The sequence below is a fragment of the Macaca thibetana genome, chromosome 15 (assembly GCF_024542745.1).
Source record: "Macaca thibetana thibetana isolate TM-01 chromosome 15, ASM2454274v1, whole genome shotgun sequence".
Lineage (NCBI taxonomy): Eukaryota > Metazoa > Chordata > Mammalia > Primates > Cercopithecidae > Macaca > Macaca thibetana.
In genome coordinates, this window is record NC_065592.1 from 4,209,389 (window position 1) to 4,228,462 (window position 19,074).

Here is a 19,074-nt window from a genome sequence, read left to right on the forward strand (position 1 = left end):
TTTTGGTCTCTGGCTTCCGGAAGATTCTAAAGCAAGTCGGCCCTTGCTGCTGCGGGCAGCCTCGGCGGCGCCATCCTCTGTGGATGCCCGCAAGCCATTCACATGCTATTTGCTGCAAACCACAATGAATGCTTGCAGGTCATTCCGCAGGTGGAATCCTAAGAGCTAAAGGGGTGGACAGGTTCACAGCTCAGCACTCGGGACAGAGCACAGCAGCCGACACCCTACCCTGAAGCCCACGGCCACGCAGGTGGGCAAGAGGGCGAGTTCCCAGCTGCTGGTGCCAGCCACGGGATGTGCCCCCAGAGGCCCAGGGAGGCTGCAAGCCGAAAGCGTGGGCCGTGCTGTTCTCGCCCCTGCGATGTGGACGGTGTGCTCTCCACGGGGCTCCAGGAGCAACACCCTGAGGCTGCCACGCAGCTCTGAAAGCACCGTGCTCCGGAGATCTGGCAAGCTTACTGAAACGAAAGGCACGCTTCGGCTCCCAGCACCTGACAGCTCTCCCCACAAACACCTGGGAACAGCCGCGGACACACGCAGGTGAGTGCGTGAGGAGACCTCAGCACAGTCCAGGAGGGTGTGACACCCACAGGGGCAGGAGGAAAGGCTGGAAAGTCGAGACCCTCCAAAGGATGCCCCTCGGGGAAAGTGGCCAGAGAGGGTGAAAGGCAGCTTGTCTGTCCCTCTGGACTCTGGGAAGAAACGGAAAGTCACCCTGAAACAAAGCCTGAGCGTCTCATGCATCTGGAACTTGAAGGTGATCCAGGAACTTAGTTTTAGCCCGAGTGAGTTCTAGCTCTAGTGAGTTCTAGCTCTAGTGAGTTCTAACCCTAGTGAGTTCTAACCCTAGTGAGTTCTAGCTCTAGTGAGTTCTAGCTCTCGTGAGGTCCAGCTCTAGTGAGTTCCAACTCTAGTAAGTTCCAGCCCTACTGAGTTCTAGCCTTAGTGAGCTCTAACTCTAGTGAGTCCTAGCTCTAGTGAGTTCTAGCTCTAGTAAGTCCTAGCTCTAGTGAGTTCTAACCTTAGTGAGTTCTAGCTCAAGTGAGTTCTAACCCTAGTGAGTTATAGCCCTAGTGAGTTCCAACTCTAGTGAGTTCTAGCCCTAATGAGTCCTAGCTCTAGCAAGTTCTAGCTCTAGTGAGTCCTAGCCCTAGTGAGTTCTAGCTCTAGCAAGTTCTAGCTCTAGTGAGTCCTAGCCCTAGTGAGTTCTAGCTCTAGTGAGTCCTAGCTCTAGTGAGTTCTAGCTCTAGCAAGTTCTAGCTCTAGTGAGTTCTAGCTCTAGCAAGTTCTAGCTCTAGTGAGTTCTAGCCCTCAGGAGTTCTAGCCCTAGTAAGTTCTAGCTTTCTTGAGTTCTAGCTCTAGTGAGTTCTAACCCTAGTGAGTTCTAGCTCAAGTGAGTTCTAACTCTAGTGAGTTCCAGCTCTAGTGAGTTCTAGCCCTAGTGAGTTCTAACTCTATTGAGCTCTAGTCCTAGTGAGTTCTAACTCTATTGAGCTCTAGTCCTAGTGAGTTCTAGCTCCAGTGAGTTCTAACCTTAGTGAGTTCTAACTCAAGTGAGTTCTAACCCTAGTGAGTTCTAGCCCTAGCGAGTTCCAACTCTAGTGAGTTCCAGCTCTAGTAAGTTCTAGCTCTAGTGAGTTCTAACTCTAGTGAGTTCTAGCCCTAGTGAGTTCTAACTCTATTGAGCTCTAGTCCTAGTGAGTTCTAACTCTAGTGAGGTCCAGTCTTAGTGAGTTCTATCCTTAGTAAATTCTAGCCCTAGTGAGTTCTAACTCTAGTGAGTTCTAGCCCTAGAGAGTTCTAGCTCTAGCGAGTTGTAGCTCTAGTTAGTGTTAGCTCTAGTGAGTTCTGGCCCTCAGGAGTTCTAGCCCTAGTAAGTTCTAGCTCTAGTGAGTTCTAGCTCTAGTGAGTTCTAGCTCTAGTGAGTTCTAACCCTAGTGAGTTCTAACCCTAGTGAGTTCTAGCCCTAGTGAGTTCTAGCTCTAGTGAGTTCTAACTCTAGTGAGTTCTAACCCTAGTGAGTTCTAACCCTAGTGAGTTCTAGCTCTAATGAGTTCCAGCCCTAGTGAGTTCTAGCTCTAGCGAGTTCTGGCCCTAGTAAGTTCTAGCTCTCGTGAGTTCTAGCTCTCGAGTTCTAACTCTAGCAAGTTCTAGTTCTAGCGAGTTCTAGCTCTCGTGAGTTCTAGCCGTAGTGAGTTCTAACTCTAGTAAGTTCTAGCCCTAGTGAGTTCTAGCTCTCGTGAGTTCTAGCTCTAGCGAGTTCTAGCTCTCGTGAGTTCTAGCCCTAGTGAGTTCTAGCCCTAGTGAGTTCTAACTCTAGTAAGTTCTAGCCCTAGTGAGTTCTAGCCCTCGGTTCTAACTCTAGCAAGTTCTAACTCTAGCAAGTTCTAGCTCTAGCGAGTTCTAGCTCTCATGAGTTCTAGCTCTAGTGAGTTCTAGCTCTCGCGAGTTCTATCCCTAGTGAGTTATAGCCCTAGTGAGTTATAGTTCTATTGAATTCTAGCTCTAGTGAGAAAGTTCTAACTCTAGCGTGTTCCAGCTCTAGCGAGTTCCAGATCCTCTAGTGAGTTTTAGCTCTTGTGAGTTCTAGCTCTTGTGAGTTCTAGCCCTAGTGAGTTCTAGCCCTAGCCAGTTCTAGATCTAGCAAGTTCCAGCCCTAGCAAATTCTAGCTCTAGGGAGTTCTAACTCTAGCATGTTCCAGCTCTAGCGAGTTCCAGGTCCTCTAGTGAGTTCTACCTCTTGTGAGTTCTAGCCCTAGTGAGTTCTATCCCTAGTGAGTTCTATCTGTAGTTAGTTGGCAGAAGCAAAGCATCATTCTTTAACCACTTTGCTGGGATGCACGGGCCCTAGGTCATCAGAGGGAAAAAGTTCCAGTAAATGAGCTCACGGTGAAAACTTAGAAAACACACAAGGAAGAAAGCCACCATGAGTGACAGCTGCAAGTAAGTTGATTAAAGCTCTGATAATGTGGAGTTACAGGACATCGATTTGCGAATGTGTAAGCAACGACTCCCATTCTCCTAAATGATAGTTCACTTATGTTTTACTCTCTCTTCTTTTCTCCTTCCTCCTTCCCCACTTCTTATTTCTTTAGAAATGCAATGATAGCCTTTCACCTCCTGTTCACCAGACACTTCCTACAGGGCAAGCTCATGTGCTTAGAGGTTCAGAGCAGAACTCTTGCCCGCAGGAGGCCGCCTCAAGAGACAAGTTGATTTACAGCCCAAAGTGTGCGTGCTGGAGTTTCCGGCCACCTTCACAGCCTCTTTCTGCCCATGGAGACGCCAACTCAACTTCCAGGTAGATAAGACACAGAGACCCTCCCACCTCCTCGCTTCCTCCCGACCTTTTAAAAATGCCTCTTTTGGCCAGGCATGGTGGTTCACGCCTGTAATCCCAGCACTTTGGGAGGTTGAGGCAGGTGGATCACCTGAGGTCGGAGTTCAAGACCAGCCTGACCAACATGGAGAAACCCCATCTCTACTAAAAAATTAGCTGGGCGTGGTGGCACATGCCCGTAATCCCAGCTGCTCGGGAGGCTGAGGCAGGAGAATCACTCAAACCCAGGAGGTGGAGGTCGTGGTGAGCCGAGATTGCGCCATTGCACTCCAGCCTGGGTGACAAGAGAGAAATTCCATCTCCAAAAAAAAAAAAAAAAAAAAAGCACCTCTTTCTGCTCCAAAAGCTAAGCCATACCCGTCAGGCATGAGGCCTGCACTTCGTCCCTCAAACCAGCTACAGAATAAAAAGTCACTTTCTTTCTACCAGACCTCATTCCTGTGACCTGGACTCTCTGAGCAGCAGTGAGCACCTGAGCATGCATCGTGGTTACAGCCAAACACAAAGAGTCGGTGGACAAGCACAGGAACGACGCATCAGCCGGGCGCGGTGGCCATGCCCGGAATCCCAGCACTTTGAGAGGACGAGGCGGGCTGATAGCTTGAGCTCAGGAGTTCGAGACAAGTCTGTGCAACATGGCGGAACTCCGTCTCTACGAAAATACAAGAAATTAGCCAGCATAGTGGAACCTGTAATCCCAGCTACTTGAGAGGCAGAAGCAGGAGAATCGCTTGAACCTGGGAGGCAGAGGTTGCAGTGAGCCGAGACTGCGGCACTGCACTCCAGTCTGGGCGATGTAGAACCAGACTGTGTCAAAAAAGAAAGAAAGGAAGGGAGGGAGGGAGGGAGGAAACCTAAGAGAACTTTGAAAACAAAAAATAGTCATTGAATTTTTTTTTGAGACAGAGTCTTGCTCTGTCGCCCAGGCTGGAGTGCAGTGGTGCGATCTTGGCTCACTGCAATCTCTGCCTCCTGGGTTTAAGCGATTTTCCTGCCTCAGCCTCCCAGGCAGCTGCAATTACAGGTGCACACCACCATGCCTGGCCAACGTTTTGTATTTTTAGTAGAGACAGGGTTTCGCTGCGTTGGCTAGACTGGTCTTGAACTCCTGACCTTGTAATCTGCTCACCTCGCCTCCCGAAGTGCTGGGATTACAGGCATGAGCCACTGCATTTGGCTGAAATTTTTAATAAAAGCAGTAGTTTGACAGTTCCTCAAAAGATAAACACAATTACCACATGATCTAGCAATTCTATTCCCAGGCAGGTTCCCAAAGATTTATTTATTTATTTAAAAAAAATTTTTTTTCGAGATGGAGTCTCCCTCTGTCGTCCAGGCTGGAGTGCAGTGGCACGATCTTGGCTCATTGCAACCTCCGCCTCTGGGGTTCAAGTGATTCTCCTGCCTCAGCCTCGTAAGTAGCGGGGACTACAGGTGCACGCCACCACACTTGGCTAATTGTTGTATTTTTTGGTTGAGATGGGGTTTCGCCATGTTGGCCAAGCTGGTCTTGAACTCCTGGCCTCAGGTGATCCTCCCACCGCAGCCTCCCAAAATGCTGGGATTACAGCCATGAGCCACCACATCCGTCCTCCCCAAAGATTTAAAAACAGGGGCTCAAGCAGATGTTTGTAGATGAATTTTCAGAGAAGTACTTGTTCACAACAGCCAGAGGTGGAGATGGCCCAGATGCCCCTCAGCTGTGTACAGAGAAACAGCGCGTGGCCTGGCCACGTATTACTCAACCACGGAAAAGGAGGAAGCTGACACAGACTTCCACGTGGACAAAGCCTTGATATCGTGCTAAATGAAGAAGCAAGTCACAAAAGACCCCATGTTATATGATCGCATGTGTGTGAACTGTCCAGAAGTGGCAAATCCGGAGGCAGAAAGCAGGTGAGCGGTGACTGGGCCTGGGGCCGAGGGGAGTGGGGGCGTGTGTGTGATGGGTCCGGGGTTTGCGGGTGAGCGGTGACTGGGCCTGGGGCTGAAGGGAGTGGGGGCGTCTGTGTGATGGGATCGCTGGCCCCTCCTCCCTTCGAGCCCCTCACTGGTCTTCACTCCTCATTACTGATCCCCTCAGCTACAGAGAGCCCCCCGCTGTGCATGGAGAAAACAACGTGAGCCTCCCCACCCCAACCCCCTCCGGGCGTCCCCCCCAGTCCGCCTCGGTATCCCCCCACCCCAACCCCCTCTGGGTGTCCCCCCCAGTCCGCCCGCCAGTATCCCCCCTCCTCCCCAACCCCCTCTGGGCATCCCCCTCAATCCCCTTGCTGGTATCCCGCCCACCCCAAACCCCTCCGGGCGTCCCCCCCAATCCCGCCCGCCGGTATCCGTCTTCCCCGCTGCTGGCTGGCATCCCCTGCACTGAGCTGTTGGCTCCACTCACAGCTTCAGTGGTGGGGGGTGGGGGTGGTCCCATGGGCTCAGCAGTACCAGAAGGCCCCCCGAGGGGCTGTTAGAACAGGACCACCCTGTTAGAACAGGACCACTCTGGGAAGCCGAGGCAGGCAGATTGCTTGAGGTCAAGAGTTCAAGATTAGCCTGGCCAACATGGCGAAACCCTGTCTCTACTAGAAATACAAAAATAGCCAGGCGTGGTGTTGCACACCTGTAATCCCAGCTACTCAGGAGGTTGAGGCAAGAGAATCACTTGAATCTGGGAGGCGGAGGTTACAGTGAGCCGAGATTGTGCCACTGCACTCCAGTCTGGGTGACAGAGCAAGACTGTCTCACAAAAAAAAAAACAAAAACAAAAAGACAGGACCGCCCCATCACAGGCTGCTGGGCAGTGGGGCTGGGAAGGGTCCAATGAACCAGGGAAACCCCACTCTGGGACTGCGTCTACTCCAGGCCCTAGCCCTGTTCCAGCCCTGCCTCCTCCTCCTGCCCCTCTCCCGGGTTGCTCTCATTCGCCCAGCATACAGGCTCCCCTCTCATTTTAGATGAACACCCACAGCCCTCCCAGACCATCAACAGTCCCATTTCCCCCCTTTATATTGCAGACTGCCCCAAGGAGTTCTCCAAAATCCTGGTCTCCATCTCCCTCCTGTGGGGGCACCTGGTGTCTATGCCACCATATGGGGGTCTCCAGGACCTCCACGTGCAGCCAGCTCTAGGGTTGGGCTTCTCTTCAGCACCCAGGACCCCAAAGGATCTCATCTTCAAGATTCCTGGCCCACCCAGGGCCCCTGGGCAGGTGGCATTCACCAGCTTGCTGGAACCCGGGAATGTGATGGAGGCGCCAGGAGGAGGTGAGAGCATGAGGAGGAGGCGAGGGCACGGGAAGGAGGTGAGGGCGCGGTGGGGGGGGGGGGTAAGAGCACAAGGAGGAGGTAAGAGCACGAGGAGGAGGTAAGAGCACAAGGAGGAGGTGAGAGCGAGAGAAGGAGGTGACAGCGTGAGGAGGAGGTGAGAGCGCGAGGAGGAGGTGAGGGCGCGGGGGTGCGGTAAGAACACGAGGAGGAGGCGGCCAGGGCGCGGGGAGGCGGCGAGGGCACAGGCACAGGTTCCCCATGACGATGAAACGCACTAGGGCCTCATGACTGTCAGCGGGGCCTGAAGCAGTTTGCGGCCCTGTCTGTGTAGAAACAAGTGCTGCTCAAAGGAGACACCAGGATGAACGTCAGGACATAGGGACGAAAGGACGGTGGAATCCCACAACTTGGACACGTGGGGGCGCGGAGGGCGGGACCCGGGGAGGCTCACACCGCACACACAGCTGCCAGAGAGCGAGGGAGACTGAGCGTCACAGACAAAGGTCCGACAAGAGCCTGGAAACGGAACAGAGGGAAATCTCAAAGGCAAGGACAGAGATTCACAAGCTGGAGGCCCAGGAAGCCACCGAGCTGACGGACAAACAAAAGCTGGCAGAGGCGGGTGCAGGAGGGAGGCAGACGCAGAGCAGGCAGCGCCAGGGCTGGGGTTGGAGGGCGTCCCCTGGGCCTGCAGGAGCAACCTCGGGCCAGCAGACGCGGCACTCAGGACTTGGCAGCTTCCTGTGCACAGGCCATTGCCACTAAAGGAACCGGAATCCGCGTCTGCCCCCACGGGTGGCCGGCCCTCCCTCTGCAGCCTCTCCCCGGCCTCTCCCACCCAGCCTCCTGCCCTGCTCAAGTCCCACCCCTTCCTAAGGCCTCCCTGCCCTGGACACCTGCCCCAGTGGCCACCCCGGGTCTGGGTGCCCTGGTGGTGGCAGGATGGGAACTCAGGCCTGGCAGTGCTGGTGACAGCTGTGTCCCTGCAGATGAGTGGACCCTGCACCTCCCAGAGGTGACCTCAGAGGGCCTGCTGGGGCCAGGCAGGGCCTTTACCACCCTGGGGCCTTGAGGAAGACCGCCCCCTGCCCCACACAGGCCACCCTGGATGCAGTCTGGGGCAGCCACTACCGCAGGACCCTGTGGCCGTGGGGGACTGTGCAGCTTCCCGAACAGGGAGGCCTCCTGTTAGGCCAGTCTCTGCCCAACAGTCAGTTCTGCCAGCTGTGACTCTGCCACCCGTGGCAGCCACGTCCACTTACCTGCTGCCGCTCCCGCGTGGACCACAGGGTCTGCAGGGCCTGCAGGAGCAGGAGGGGGTCCTGGCCTGTGGAGACAAGATAACAGCCGTGGGAGGGGCAGGTGCAGGAACTGCGGCATAGCCAGCTGGGAAGTCCCTCCCACTGACCCACAATGCCTGGGGCTCCTCTGGACCTGGGGGCCGGGAGCCCTCCCCCACCTCTGTCGGGCACACACATACCCGCCAGGTGCGGCGGCACCCACTCTGGCCCAGGCTCACCCCTGTCCCTTCCCTGTGGCCCGTAGCCACCCAACCAGCTGAGTCCGCCCAGCAGCATTTCCATGCTCAGCCCTGGGAGCTGGGCCTCATCTTTCAGCTGCAGTCACAGAGCAGCCCTTGTGGGCCTGAGCCTCTACCTCCTCCGCCCAGCGCCCTGGGCAACCTCATCAGCATCTTCTCGCCCAAACCCTGCACCACAGTCCTGGCACCATGAGGACCCCAAGCCCCTGCCCTCTTTAGGTCTCAGTCCCTGGCCCTCCTGCACCGCCCCCTCCCTCCAGTCACAACTGGGAGGCCCCCACCTCACTGTGCAAGCTCTGCAGCAAAAGTGCTGACCGAAGACGCTGCCCCACAGACAGAACCACCAGAGTGAGACCCGAGGGAGGTTTCCAGACAGAACCTGGGGGCTGCATGGCTTGGTCTGGAGGCCGGTGGCGGCCCAACCCCACCCAGGGGAGCAGGGACCCACCCAGGCCTGGTCACATGGTGGGGTCAGGGTCGGAGGCCAGGGAGCGGCGGCTGCCAGCAGGGACTCCACAGGGGAGGCCTGGGGGCAGGAGCCTGGGTGGATTCCGCAGTGAACTCCCTCCGGACCTGGGGGTCATGGAAGCTGCCGGGCCCCCCTGGAGGGCAGGACGGGAACAGGAAGACCCCGTGTTGCTGCAAGGGAGGCTGAGGACTCACATGAGATCAGATCAGACCCCAGCAGCTGGATTCTGCCACACACGCCAGAGGAGCGTGCGGGACGGGGGTCACCCGGGAAAGCCAGGCTGACACCTCGATAGCCCAAGGGTGTGATTCAGCCCAGCACCGGAATGGAGGAGAGAACCACGAGGCCCTTTCGGTAGACACAGAGCAAGTGTTCCAAAATTCAGTTCAGCTCATGATGTGAGAAGTAACTCGCCCCGAACTGGGTAAAAGCCATGCGCGAGTGTGAGGCGTGGTGCTCAGGGCAGTGTGTGAGGATGCCCCAGCCCGGCCTGGAGCTGTCCCACGCGGGTGGCATCCAATGCAGAAGGGAAACAGAAACATGAGGACCCGCCGACAATGGGATTATGCAGAAAGCCACGAAGGATCAAAACTACAGTTAGAATTAACCAGTGGGTGCGGCATCAATGCTCAGCACAAGCCGAAGTGAGAAAATCAGCCACAAACAGAAATGGCCATTTCAAAAATCACTTAGAACAGCATCGGCAACGTCAGATTCCCCGGGAGAAATCTCACAAAAGGAGCTCATGCAAAACCAAACCCAGTCGGTTGTCGTCCCAGCACTTGGGGAGGCCGAGGTGGGTGGATCATTTGAGGTCAGGAGTTCGAGACCAGCTTGGCCAACGTGGTGAGACACCATCTCTACTAAAAATACAAAAATTAGCCGGGCATGGTGGCGAGCGCCTGTGGTTCCAGCTACTCGGGAGGCTGAGGCAGGAGAATGGCATGAACCCGGGAGGCGGAGCTCGCAGTGAGCTGAGATCGCGCCACTGCACTCCAGCCTGGACGACAGAGCGAGACTCCGTCTCAAACAAACAAAAAACTCATAAAACATCGTGGGCACCCGGGCTCCACCACTGCGGCTCTGCTGCCACCCGGGCCTGGACGGCACGGGGCCAGCGTTCCCATCTGCGCTCAGAACCGTCCCACCATCGCACACAGTGTCCCGGACACAGAGGCTGAGAACACCCAAATGTCCACTGTAGGAGGACGGAGCAAGTGGATCAGCCCCGGGATGATGCCCAGGTGGGCAGGACGTACCCCACCACGTGGCCATGGCAGGCAGTGTGACCGGCCCCGCGTTCTGGGTGCTGGGCATGGCTGGGGATGGGGCCTGGCAGGGCTGGGCGGGGCCGGGGAAGAGGACCTGGCGGGCCTGGCGGGGCTGGGCAGAGCATGCTGTGGTGTGTTCACGATCACGTGCCGAGCCCCCATCGCGTGTTCTGCGTTCCTTCCTACATGTGGGCTACGCTTCACAATAAACAAAACAGACTTTTATTTTATGTTATTTAATATTTTATTTAGAGATGGAGTCTCACTCTATCGCCCGGGCTGGAGTGCAGTGGCGCGATCTCGGCTCACTGCAACCTCCGCCTCCCGGGTTCAAGTGATTCTCCTGCCTCAGCCTCCCAAGCAGCTGGGATTACAGGCGCCGGCCACCACCACACCCGGCTAATTTTTGTATTTTCAGTAGAGACGGGTTTTCACCACATTGGCCAGGCTGGTCTCAAACTCCTGAGCTCAGTTGGTCCGTCCACCTCAGCCTCCCGAAGTGCTGGGATGACAGGCGTGAGCCACCGTGCCCAGCCCAGATTTTCTTTTAAAGCAGAGCTTCAGATGCGTGAGATGAGAAAGTTCTGCAGGTGGACGGTGGTGGCGGCTCCGCAGCCACGTGAATGCACTTAATGTCACTGAATGTACACAGGAAAGTGGTTAAAATGGTAAATTTCATGTTATGTGTATTTCACGTTTTTAAAGGCAGGTGAAGCTGGGTGCGGTGGCTCACGCCTGTCATCCCAGCACGTTGGGAGGCTGAGGGGGGTGGTTTGCTTGAGCCCTGGAGTTTGAGACCAGCCTGGGCAATACAGCAAGACCCCATCTCTACCCAAATACATAAATAAAAGTAGCTGGGTATGGTGGCACGCCTGAGGTCCCAGCCACTCGGGAGGCTGGGGTGGGAGCATGGCTGGAGCCTGGGAGGTTGAGGCTGCAGTGAGCCCCGATTTTGCCACTGCCCTCCAGCCTGGGGGACAGAGTGAGAACCTGTCAATCAGTCCATCCTTCAATAAGCAGCGTGTCCTTATTATTCTCTTTAAGTTTTACTGAATCGAGACCCACCTTTCCAGGTGGGAAGCTGGTGATGTCAGCCTCTCCCCTCCCCAGTCAGTGTTGCTGGTCTTCGCCCCTGCTCAGGTCCTGCTGGTTCTGCCCTCCAGGAGGGCAGGGTCTGCCCAGGGTCTCCTCTCCCACCTCCCACCGACCTGGGCCACTCCGGCTTCCCAGGGGCCTCCCTGCCTCCACACTGTGCCCACAGACAACGCCCAGCCCCGCAGCACAGCACAGCCCTAGGATCCTACAGAAACATGCGGTGGGCCAGGCCACTTCTTTGTGGACGCCACCGTGGCCCCCGGCCTTGAAAGTCAAAGCCAGGGCCTACCACACCCTCCCAGCTTCCACCCTCCAAGTGACCCGGACCCTGCCCCTTGGGCCTGAGGCTGCTTCCTGAGCACCTAGTAGCCTGCCCAGGAGCCCCCTCAGCACCCCTGCTCCCTACCTGGCCCCCTCAGTGCCCCTGCTCTGTGCCTGGACCCCTCAGTGCCCCTACTCCTTGCCTGGCCCTCTCAGCGCCCCTGTTCTGTGCTTGGCCCCCAGCCACTGCTCCCTGCCTGGCACCTGGCCCCTGCCCTTCTGCCCCCGTCACTTCACTGTGGCCTTGACACTGAGTCCCAGGGCAGTGACCGCCTGGATCTCCTTCCAGGCCATGGCCGGTGCACGATGGACACTTCACGGTGCCTGCCCCGGCCGTTCCAGGGCCAGCCGTGCACACATGGTGCTCACAGCCCATGCGACTGGGGAGCCCCGGGGAGCCCCGAGTCTCTCGGGCCAGAGCTGGAGGGACCTGCGGCAGGTGTAGCCGGACAAGTCTCTGCCATGCCGGGCTCGGACACGGCCATGCTGACACTCATCTCACACAATCGCTGGCTTCCTGTTCGTACAACAGAAGAAAAACAGGATGTCCAGGGGCGGCTTCTGTCTGAACGAAGAAGACAAGCGAGCCCTGTGAGCTCCGGGGCTCAGCAGTGAGAGGACAGGGTGCCTGGGAGGGACCTGGGGGACACACCCCGCTCAGTACACAGCACCCCACGCACCCCAACTCAGGGATACCATGCAGGGGCATGGGGTCTGAGAAGGATGGGTGGGGCTTGGAGCTGACACCGAGGGACCTCCCAGACCCGCTGTCCGGCCCCAGAAGCCCCAGCCAGCCCTCCCTGAGGTCGCCTCCTCCTGCGGTGGCTTCTGGAGGCCTTTGGTCCCCAGCGTGGACGTTCGGCCGGAGCTCCGCGCGTGGCCTCTGGCCCCCACCTCCACACCCAGGCCCAAGTTCACAGAGTTCACCAAGTTCCTCAGCGGCGCACCGATGCCTGGGACCTGCAGACAGGCAGGTCTGGGACGCTGAGACAGATGGCCCTGGCCAGGAGGCTGACCCCTGACCCCGGAGCAGCCTCCTGGAAGCGTGTGGGTTGGGGCAGAATGGGGCAGCTGTGTATCAGGAGGACACATAAAAGAAACTCAAGCTCAAGAATAAAAGTCCCACAGTCCCCTGAACGTGGATTCACATCCAAGAGCTGGGCCACTTCTCCCTGGGGGGCTGAATCATGGCCCCTGCCCAGCACCGGTGCCCGGTGCCCGCACTGGCTTCCCCCCCAGCCACCCTCCCCAAAACGTGCCTGGGAGGGCTCAGAACTCTGTGGGGTTGGCCTGAGGGTGCCCAGGCAGAGGCGGCCAGGACGGCTCCACCACCTGTCCCCAGGACAGTTTCCAGCTGACACCCCTGTGCCAGCCGACAGGAAGATGGATTGTTGCGGGAATACAGGACGGGCAGAACACAGGGACGCCACTTCCTCCAAACAGCACTCGGCTAACGGGGCTGCCTTCGCCCTGAGACACAGACGCACTCCAGGAAACTGTGGGCTGCGGAGTAGATGGCACCAAAGGCTCTGTTATTCCCGGCACGCTGCCATAAAGCGGGGGTGAGAAACACAGGGGGCTTTTTATCCACAGGGTTGGGAGCACAGAAGCCCCAGGAACTGAGGCCGACCCCAGCAGCAGACGCCGGGCAGGGGACACCGGGCAGTGGATGCTGGGCAGTGGACACCACCAGTGGACGTCAGACAGTGGATTCTGGCAGGGGACACCCGGCCTCCGGGCAGGAAGTCTGTGACACGTGGTCTTCACAACGCCCCCGAGTGGCTCTCTCCCACAGCCAGCTCTCCTCTTGGGGCCTGGGTCACAAAGCTCACACGGCTCGTCTCCAAGGCCGTCCCACACCTGCCAGCAGCATCAGACCCCACAGCACTGAGCACAGAAGAGCCCGGCCGCCCAGACCAGACCCCACGTGCTGTGGCGACCTACATGCCCACGGGTCCGGGCACCTGCTATCAGCGCCCCGCTGGGTCAGTCCTCTGACCGCCCACGGACAGCAGAAAGGGCCAGCCCACGGCCTCAGCTCCCCTCAGAGACCCCACAGCACCTCCCACAGGCATGTCCCGAGAGGCCATACCCACCCAACATGCACTGGGACCTCCGTCCTTCTGCCGCGAGTCTGTGTCCTGGTGGTCTTCTGGCCTCCGGTGGCAGCTGAGACGGGGCCACCCCCTCCAGCCCAACTGTCTCTGGTCTCAGATTCCACCCACATCTGCCTGTGCTCAGCTGCAGGCAGGGCGAGGGACATGATAAGGACGGAGACAGCAAGGAGAGCCCAAGCCTGGCGGGCAGTGTGTGCCCTCCACCTCGGCTCACTGCAGAGAACCGCCCGCGTCTGGGGAGTGAGGTGAAGGGGCTCCCGAAGGTCCAGCATCTGGCACGGAGGCCCTCGCGCTATCAACACAGTGGCCTGCAACCCCAGCACAGCACCGTCTCTCATGGGTCACGGGTCCCTCACTCTCAGTCCCACTCACTTGCCTCATCCATGAAGCCGAGGGCCTTGGAGACAGAACTGACCCAGCCTCAGCCCAGGCTGCCTCTGGCTGGGAAGGCGGGATGACGGGGAGAGCCCACCGTTCGCTACTGTGGACCCCACAGGGAGGCAGAGAGGGAAAGGGCGGTACCAGCCCAGGGGGCATGCGGTAGACGCCACTCAGAGAGGGACAGTGAGGACATGGAGGAGCTGGGACGCTCGGAGTGAGAGGGACAGAGAGGGACAGAGAGGGACAGAGAGGGACAGGGAGGCCGGTGAGGAGCTGGGACGCTCAGAGCGAGAGGGACAGAGAGGGACAGAGAGGGACAGTGAGGCCGGTGAGGAGGTGGGACGCTCGGAGCCACGTGGATGCCACACAGAGAGGGACAGAGAGATCCCCAAATTTCATTCTGCAACCGCAGGTCAGAAAATCTGCTGAAGAAAACATCCTAACTACAACAGAAATCTTGGAAGATGAAATGCCTATTTTTAAAAAGTAACAGACTGGGCGCGGTGGCTCACGCCTGTAATCCCAGCACTTTGGGAGGCCAAGGCGGGCAGATCACTTGAGGTCAGGCGTTTGAGACCAGCCTGGCCAACATGACAAAACCCCATCTCTACTAAAAATACAAAAATTACCCAAGCATGGTGGCAGGTGCCTGTAATCCCAGCTACTCAGGAGGCTGAGGCAGGAGAATTGCTTGAGCCTGGGAGGTGGAGGTTGTAGTGAGCCAAGGTCGTGCCACTGCACTCCAGCCTGGGCGACAGAGCGAGACTCTCAAAAAAAAAAAAAAGGCCAGGCGTGGTGGCTCACGCCTGTAATCCCAACACTTTGGGAGGCCGAGGCGGGCAGATCATAAGGTCAAGAGATTGAGACCATCCTGGCTAACACGGTGAAACCTTCTGTACTAAAAATAAAAAAAATTAGCCAGGCGTGGTGGCGGGCGCCGGTAGTCCCAGCTACTCAGGAGGCTGAGGCAGGAGAATGGCGTGAACCTGGAGGGTGGAGGTTGCAGTGAGCCAAGATCATGCTGCTGCACTCCAGCCTGGGTGACAGAGCAAGACTCTGTCTCCAAAAAAAAAAAAAAAAATAAATAAATAAATAAATAAATAAATAAATAAAATTACACAAATAAATAAAAACTAAAAAGATAACAGTATGCTCTGGGTGGTTTTACATAAATTAACTCCTTCAATATTCACACAGAAATGAGGCCCAGTATTGGTGCTAGAATCATCATTCAGATGAGAAAACAGAGAGGTTAGGGAGCGGGGCCCGGTCACACAGTGAGGACGAACCCTCTCTACTGGCAGGTGTGGGAGGGCGTTTTCACGGTTTTATGAGGCCAGCGGTGACCTCCCTCTTGTCTCCCTCATGTCACCCTGATGTCACAGCCCAAGGTTTGGCTCTGCAGCCACCCCCACTGCCAGCTGGGCCGGGGCAGGCGCTGGGGCAGGCCAGCTCAGCCTCCTTTAGTGCAGCCAAGCAGAGAAAGGCCCAGGAGCCTCCTGGCCAGCTCAAGGCCAGTGGACGCTGAGGGCAGGGGGCGAGGACACAGTGAGGGTGGCCAAGAGGCTGCCAGAAAGTGCCTGTGACCTGGTCGTGGGACTGGGACAAGCCCGTCCCCAGGGTCCTGGAGGCGGATCTGGTGCCCACACCTCTGGGGCACCCGTGGTGGGGCAGGGGCGGCCTGCTCAGCGTGGAGAGGGGCAGGGCGGCCACGGCAGCTTCTCCTTCCCCTCCTCCCAGCAGGGCCTCGGCCGCCGCCCTTCCTCAAGTGTCCCCACGTCCACCCACAGCCACAGCCCACCAGCGAGGCCTCTGAGAGGGAGGCGTCTCCAGGAACCTGCACGTTCACTGTGCATTACGAGAGCGGCACGCGCTCATCACGGAGCTTCATAGGAAAAGCGGCCTCTCCTGTGGGCCTTGCCCTGTTCACCGCCGTGTCCACACTGGGCGGGTGCTGAGGAGCCCCTGTCTGGAGCGTGGACACCAGATGTGAAGCTGGCCATGTCCCCAGCCCCAGGCACCCCAGCAGGCCAAGCTGTAGCACAGGGACCTCCTCTGGGAAGCCAGGGCAGCCTCAGCCTTGGAGGCTCCCATTGTTCAGAGCCCAGCAAGACAGGGAGGAGCGGCGGATGTGGAGGGAAAGGGAACCCAGGCCGGCAGGCTTCCTGGAGCTGCTGCATCTGCCAGAGGGCTGGCCTCCCCGCCCCCACCCCACCGCCTGCCAGCCCTGGTGCTGAGCCACAGTTTAATGCCGTCTGTGGGACTCTGAATTTCCCAGAGAAGGCTCAAGCGCTGCCTGGAAACCCCCGAACCAGGTGGACGTGGGCAACATGGCTTTTCTGACCTCAGCTGTGCCTGCTCATGCAAAAGCTGAAGTTTTTTGTTTTTTTTTTTTGAGATGGAGTCTCGCTCTGTCCCCCAGGCTGGAGTGCAGTGGCACCATCTCAGCTCACTGTAACCTCTGCCTCCTGGGTTCAAGCAATTCTCCTGCCTCAGTCTCCCAAGTAGCTGGGACTACAGGTGCCCGCCACGACGTCCGGCTAATTTTTATATTTTTAGTAGAGATGGAGTTTCACCGTGTTGGCCAGGATGGTCTCTATCTTCTGACCTCGTGATCCGCCCGCCTTGGCCTCCCAAAGTGCTGGGATTACAGGCGTGAGCCACGCGCCCAGCCAAGGCTGAAGTTTTAGGAGGAATCTGTGATCACCGTGGACATTCGGATGGAGAATGTTTCTTGGCCTCGGGGGAGGGAGAGAGGAACAGGAGCTCAGCCCCCTTTTCCTGCCCCGTGATGACGCCTCCTGACCCAGCGTGGGAGGGCCTCTCCAGATGTGGCCGTGTGGATGCTCCTCCAATGACCCGGACCAGGCACTCTACCTAAAAGGACAAACCCAGGCCTGGCTGTTTTCGGGGGCAGGGTCCCAGGGGCCACAGACACGGATGTCCTCCTCGGTGACCAGGGTGGCGCAGACAGGTGTCCAGACAGCGAGGCTGGGCCAGCACGGGGGCCAGGACACCTCCCGCGAAGAAGCTGATCCAGAGCCCGAGTAGAGGAGCCCGCTGGGGAGGGCTGAGCTGGGGCCTCTTGTGGGGCTGGCCTTGTTGACAGAGCTGGACACTGACCACATAAGGGCAGGTGCCTAAAGCGGCACAGGAGGGACGGGGGGATGTGGCCATTCCAGGAAGCGCCAGCCTGTCCCAGAGAGCGCCGAGGCTGTTCCAGAGGGCACCGTGTCGGCTCCAAAGGGCGCCAAAGCTGTTCCAGGGGGAGCACTAGGCTATTCTAGGGGGCACCATGTCTGTTCCAGGGAGCACCAGGCTGTTCCAGGGGGCACCGAGCATATTCCAGGGGGCGCCGTGTCTGTTCTGGGGGGGCCATGTCTGTTCCAGGGGGCACCGTGTCTCCTCCAGGGAGCGCCGAGGCTGTTCCAGGGGGCGCCGAGGCTATTCCAGAGGGCTCTGTGTCTGTTCTGGGGGGGCCTGTCTGTTCCAGGGAGGGCCATTAGTGTTCCAGGGGGCACTGAGGCTGTTCCAGGGACCCTGCTAGCTGGGGGTTGCACTTTGAAGACATCCCACTCTGCTTAGGTGGAGAAAAGGCTGTAGAAGCCCTTGGGTACCTGTGCAGGGAGAGTCAGCTCTGTGCTGAGGCAAAGCCAGGGTCCCATGTGCTCCCCGGCCCCGAGGGTGGTCTCCAGCAGCGGTAACAGGGCCTCATCCCACAGAGGTGCAGGCCCGGGGCCTGCAGATGGCTTTGGAGGAGGCGGTGGATGAACGGAAGGGTGAGGGGTCTGGGCCCGTCCCGAGGGACAGGTGCGTGGTCACGGCCCCACAGGACAGCCAGGGTTGTGCCTGCTGAGGGGGCCGCATCCACGCCAACCCCCGCCCAGCTCAGAGGCGGCCCCTCCCCCCGGACACGGTGACCTGAATACGTCAGGGAAGGCGATGTGCCTGGAGGTGCCCCACAGCCCTCAGCACCCACTGGGAACACAGGAGAGGAAGTCCCTGGAGAGGTCTGAGGCCCAAGGAGGCAGCTGCATGGGATAGGGAAACTGAGGCAGAGAGCCTCGGCTGCTGCCACGTGGGAGCGGGGCTTTCACAGGGGAGAGGGCCATGGCCCTGCCCCATGGAGGGGCTGCCAGGCAGGGCGTGTGTAGGGTGGGCCTGGGCAGAGGCCGGGCGGCGGTGAGTGAAAAGGCAGTAAACCCACAACAAACGGGGGGTCCGCAGCCCAGGGCGAGGCAGCCGGGCCAAGGCCTGACAGCGCTCACTGCTGTTTACAAGGACTGCAGGGTGAAGGACATGAAGGGGTCCCAGGCCCCCTTCCCACCCCCTGCCCACAAAGACAGGGCCCTGGACAGCTCCCATGGGGGCCGAGCCCCTCCCAGGAGGCTTCCCGCCCCGGCCTGTCCCCGGCACAGAGGCTCGGGCTGACACCCCAGGCACTAGGCAGCCTCCACTGCCTCCCAGCCTCTGTCTCCCAAACCCTGGCCCAGTCTTCAACTTGCAGGGTCTTGATTTGTAGGAACAGGAGGGAGGGAGGCTGCACCTCCCCTCGGGCTGTTTCTCTTCAGCGCTGAACCTGCCGGGGCAGCTGAGCTGAGCGGGGATGCAGCCTCCCTGGCTCTGCCCACAGGGGAAGGCCCCTCTCACCTCCCTGGCTCTGCCCACAGGGGAAGGCGCCTCTCACCTCCCTGGCTCTGCCCACAGGGGAAGGCCCCTCTCACCTCCCTGGCTCTGCCCACAGGGGAAGGCCCCTCTCATTTCTCTTTTTTAACCTGAAAAAGCTGCTGGGAGGGCAGATGTTCTTCTTGACTCCAAGGGATGAAAAAAGGCTTAGTGTAAAAAACTAGGAACACTGAAGGCCACCACGGAACCGCCCGAGACCCAAGAGGCTGTGGGTTCCCTGAACCCCGGGAGGCGGCGCTGAGCACCCAAGGGGGTTTCGGGCCCTCTGCCTGGCACCCCGAGGGACAGAGGGGACCAGAGCTCCCACCTCTGCGACCAGCCCTGAGCGGCTGCACGGTCCCCGCCACCTCCCCCGGATGCTGTCACAGGCCTGGCGCCAGGCCACCCACGCTGGGGGTCCAAGGAGGCGGCCTGTCTTGAACGCCGAGGACAGAGTTCACAGCAGGGCCTCCGGACTCACAGGGTCCCAAGCTGTGGACACTGTAGAGAGGCCTGCAGCTAGGGTCCAGCGGCCTGGCCCTCGTCACTGAGTACAGAGTGGGCACCACCACCCCCCGTGCACCCCCACGCACCTCCCCCGACAGCCCCAGGGAGACT

At 58.6% G+C, this 19,074-nt stretch overlaps 3 protein-coding genes and 1 long non-coding RNA gene across 10 annotated transcripts in view; 2 read left to right on the forward strand and 2 right to left on the reverse strand.

Moving 5' to 3' along the window:
- Positions 1-19,074, reverse strand: part of EXD3 (exonuclease 3'-5' domain containing 3) — a 119,503-nt gene that overhangs the window by 68,044 nt on the left and 32,385 nt on the right. For 3 of the 5 annotated variants that reach the window (XM_050759836.1, XM_050759840.1, XM_050759837.1), the window contains one exon: positions 7,860-7,924. In XM_050759836.1, coding sequence (XP_050615793.1) covers positions 7,860-7,924 — 65 coding nt within the window. Of the gene's footprint in view, positions 1-3,812; positions 5,486-7,859; positions 7,927-19,074 lie in introns of those variants that run through there. The other 2 variants (XM_050759838.1, XM_050759839.1) reach the window with 2 other exon arrangements.
- MRPL41 (mitochondrial ribosomal protein L41) overlaps positions 1-19,074 on the forward strand; it is a 232,279-nt gene that overhangs the window by 57,455 nt on the left and 155,750 nt on the right. The gene's annotated exons all lie outside the window — the stretch shown is intronic.
- The window catches only part of LOC126937122 (40S ribosomal protein S17-like), a 136,853-nt gene that overhangs the window by 37,178 nt on the left and 80,601 nt on the right, over positions 1-19,074 (forward strand). The gene's annotated exons all lie outside the window — the stretch shown is intronic.
- LOC126937151 (uncharacterized) lies at positions 9,983-19,073 on the reverse strand. The gene is made up of 3 exons (XR_007719651.1): positions 18,516-19,073; positions 17,409-18,370; positions 9,983-16,668 (listed from the first exon to the last, which is right to left on the reverse strand). It is a non-coding gene; the product is annotated as an uncharacterized LOC126937151 (long non-coding RNA).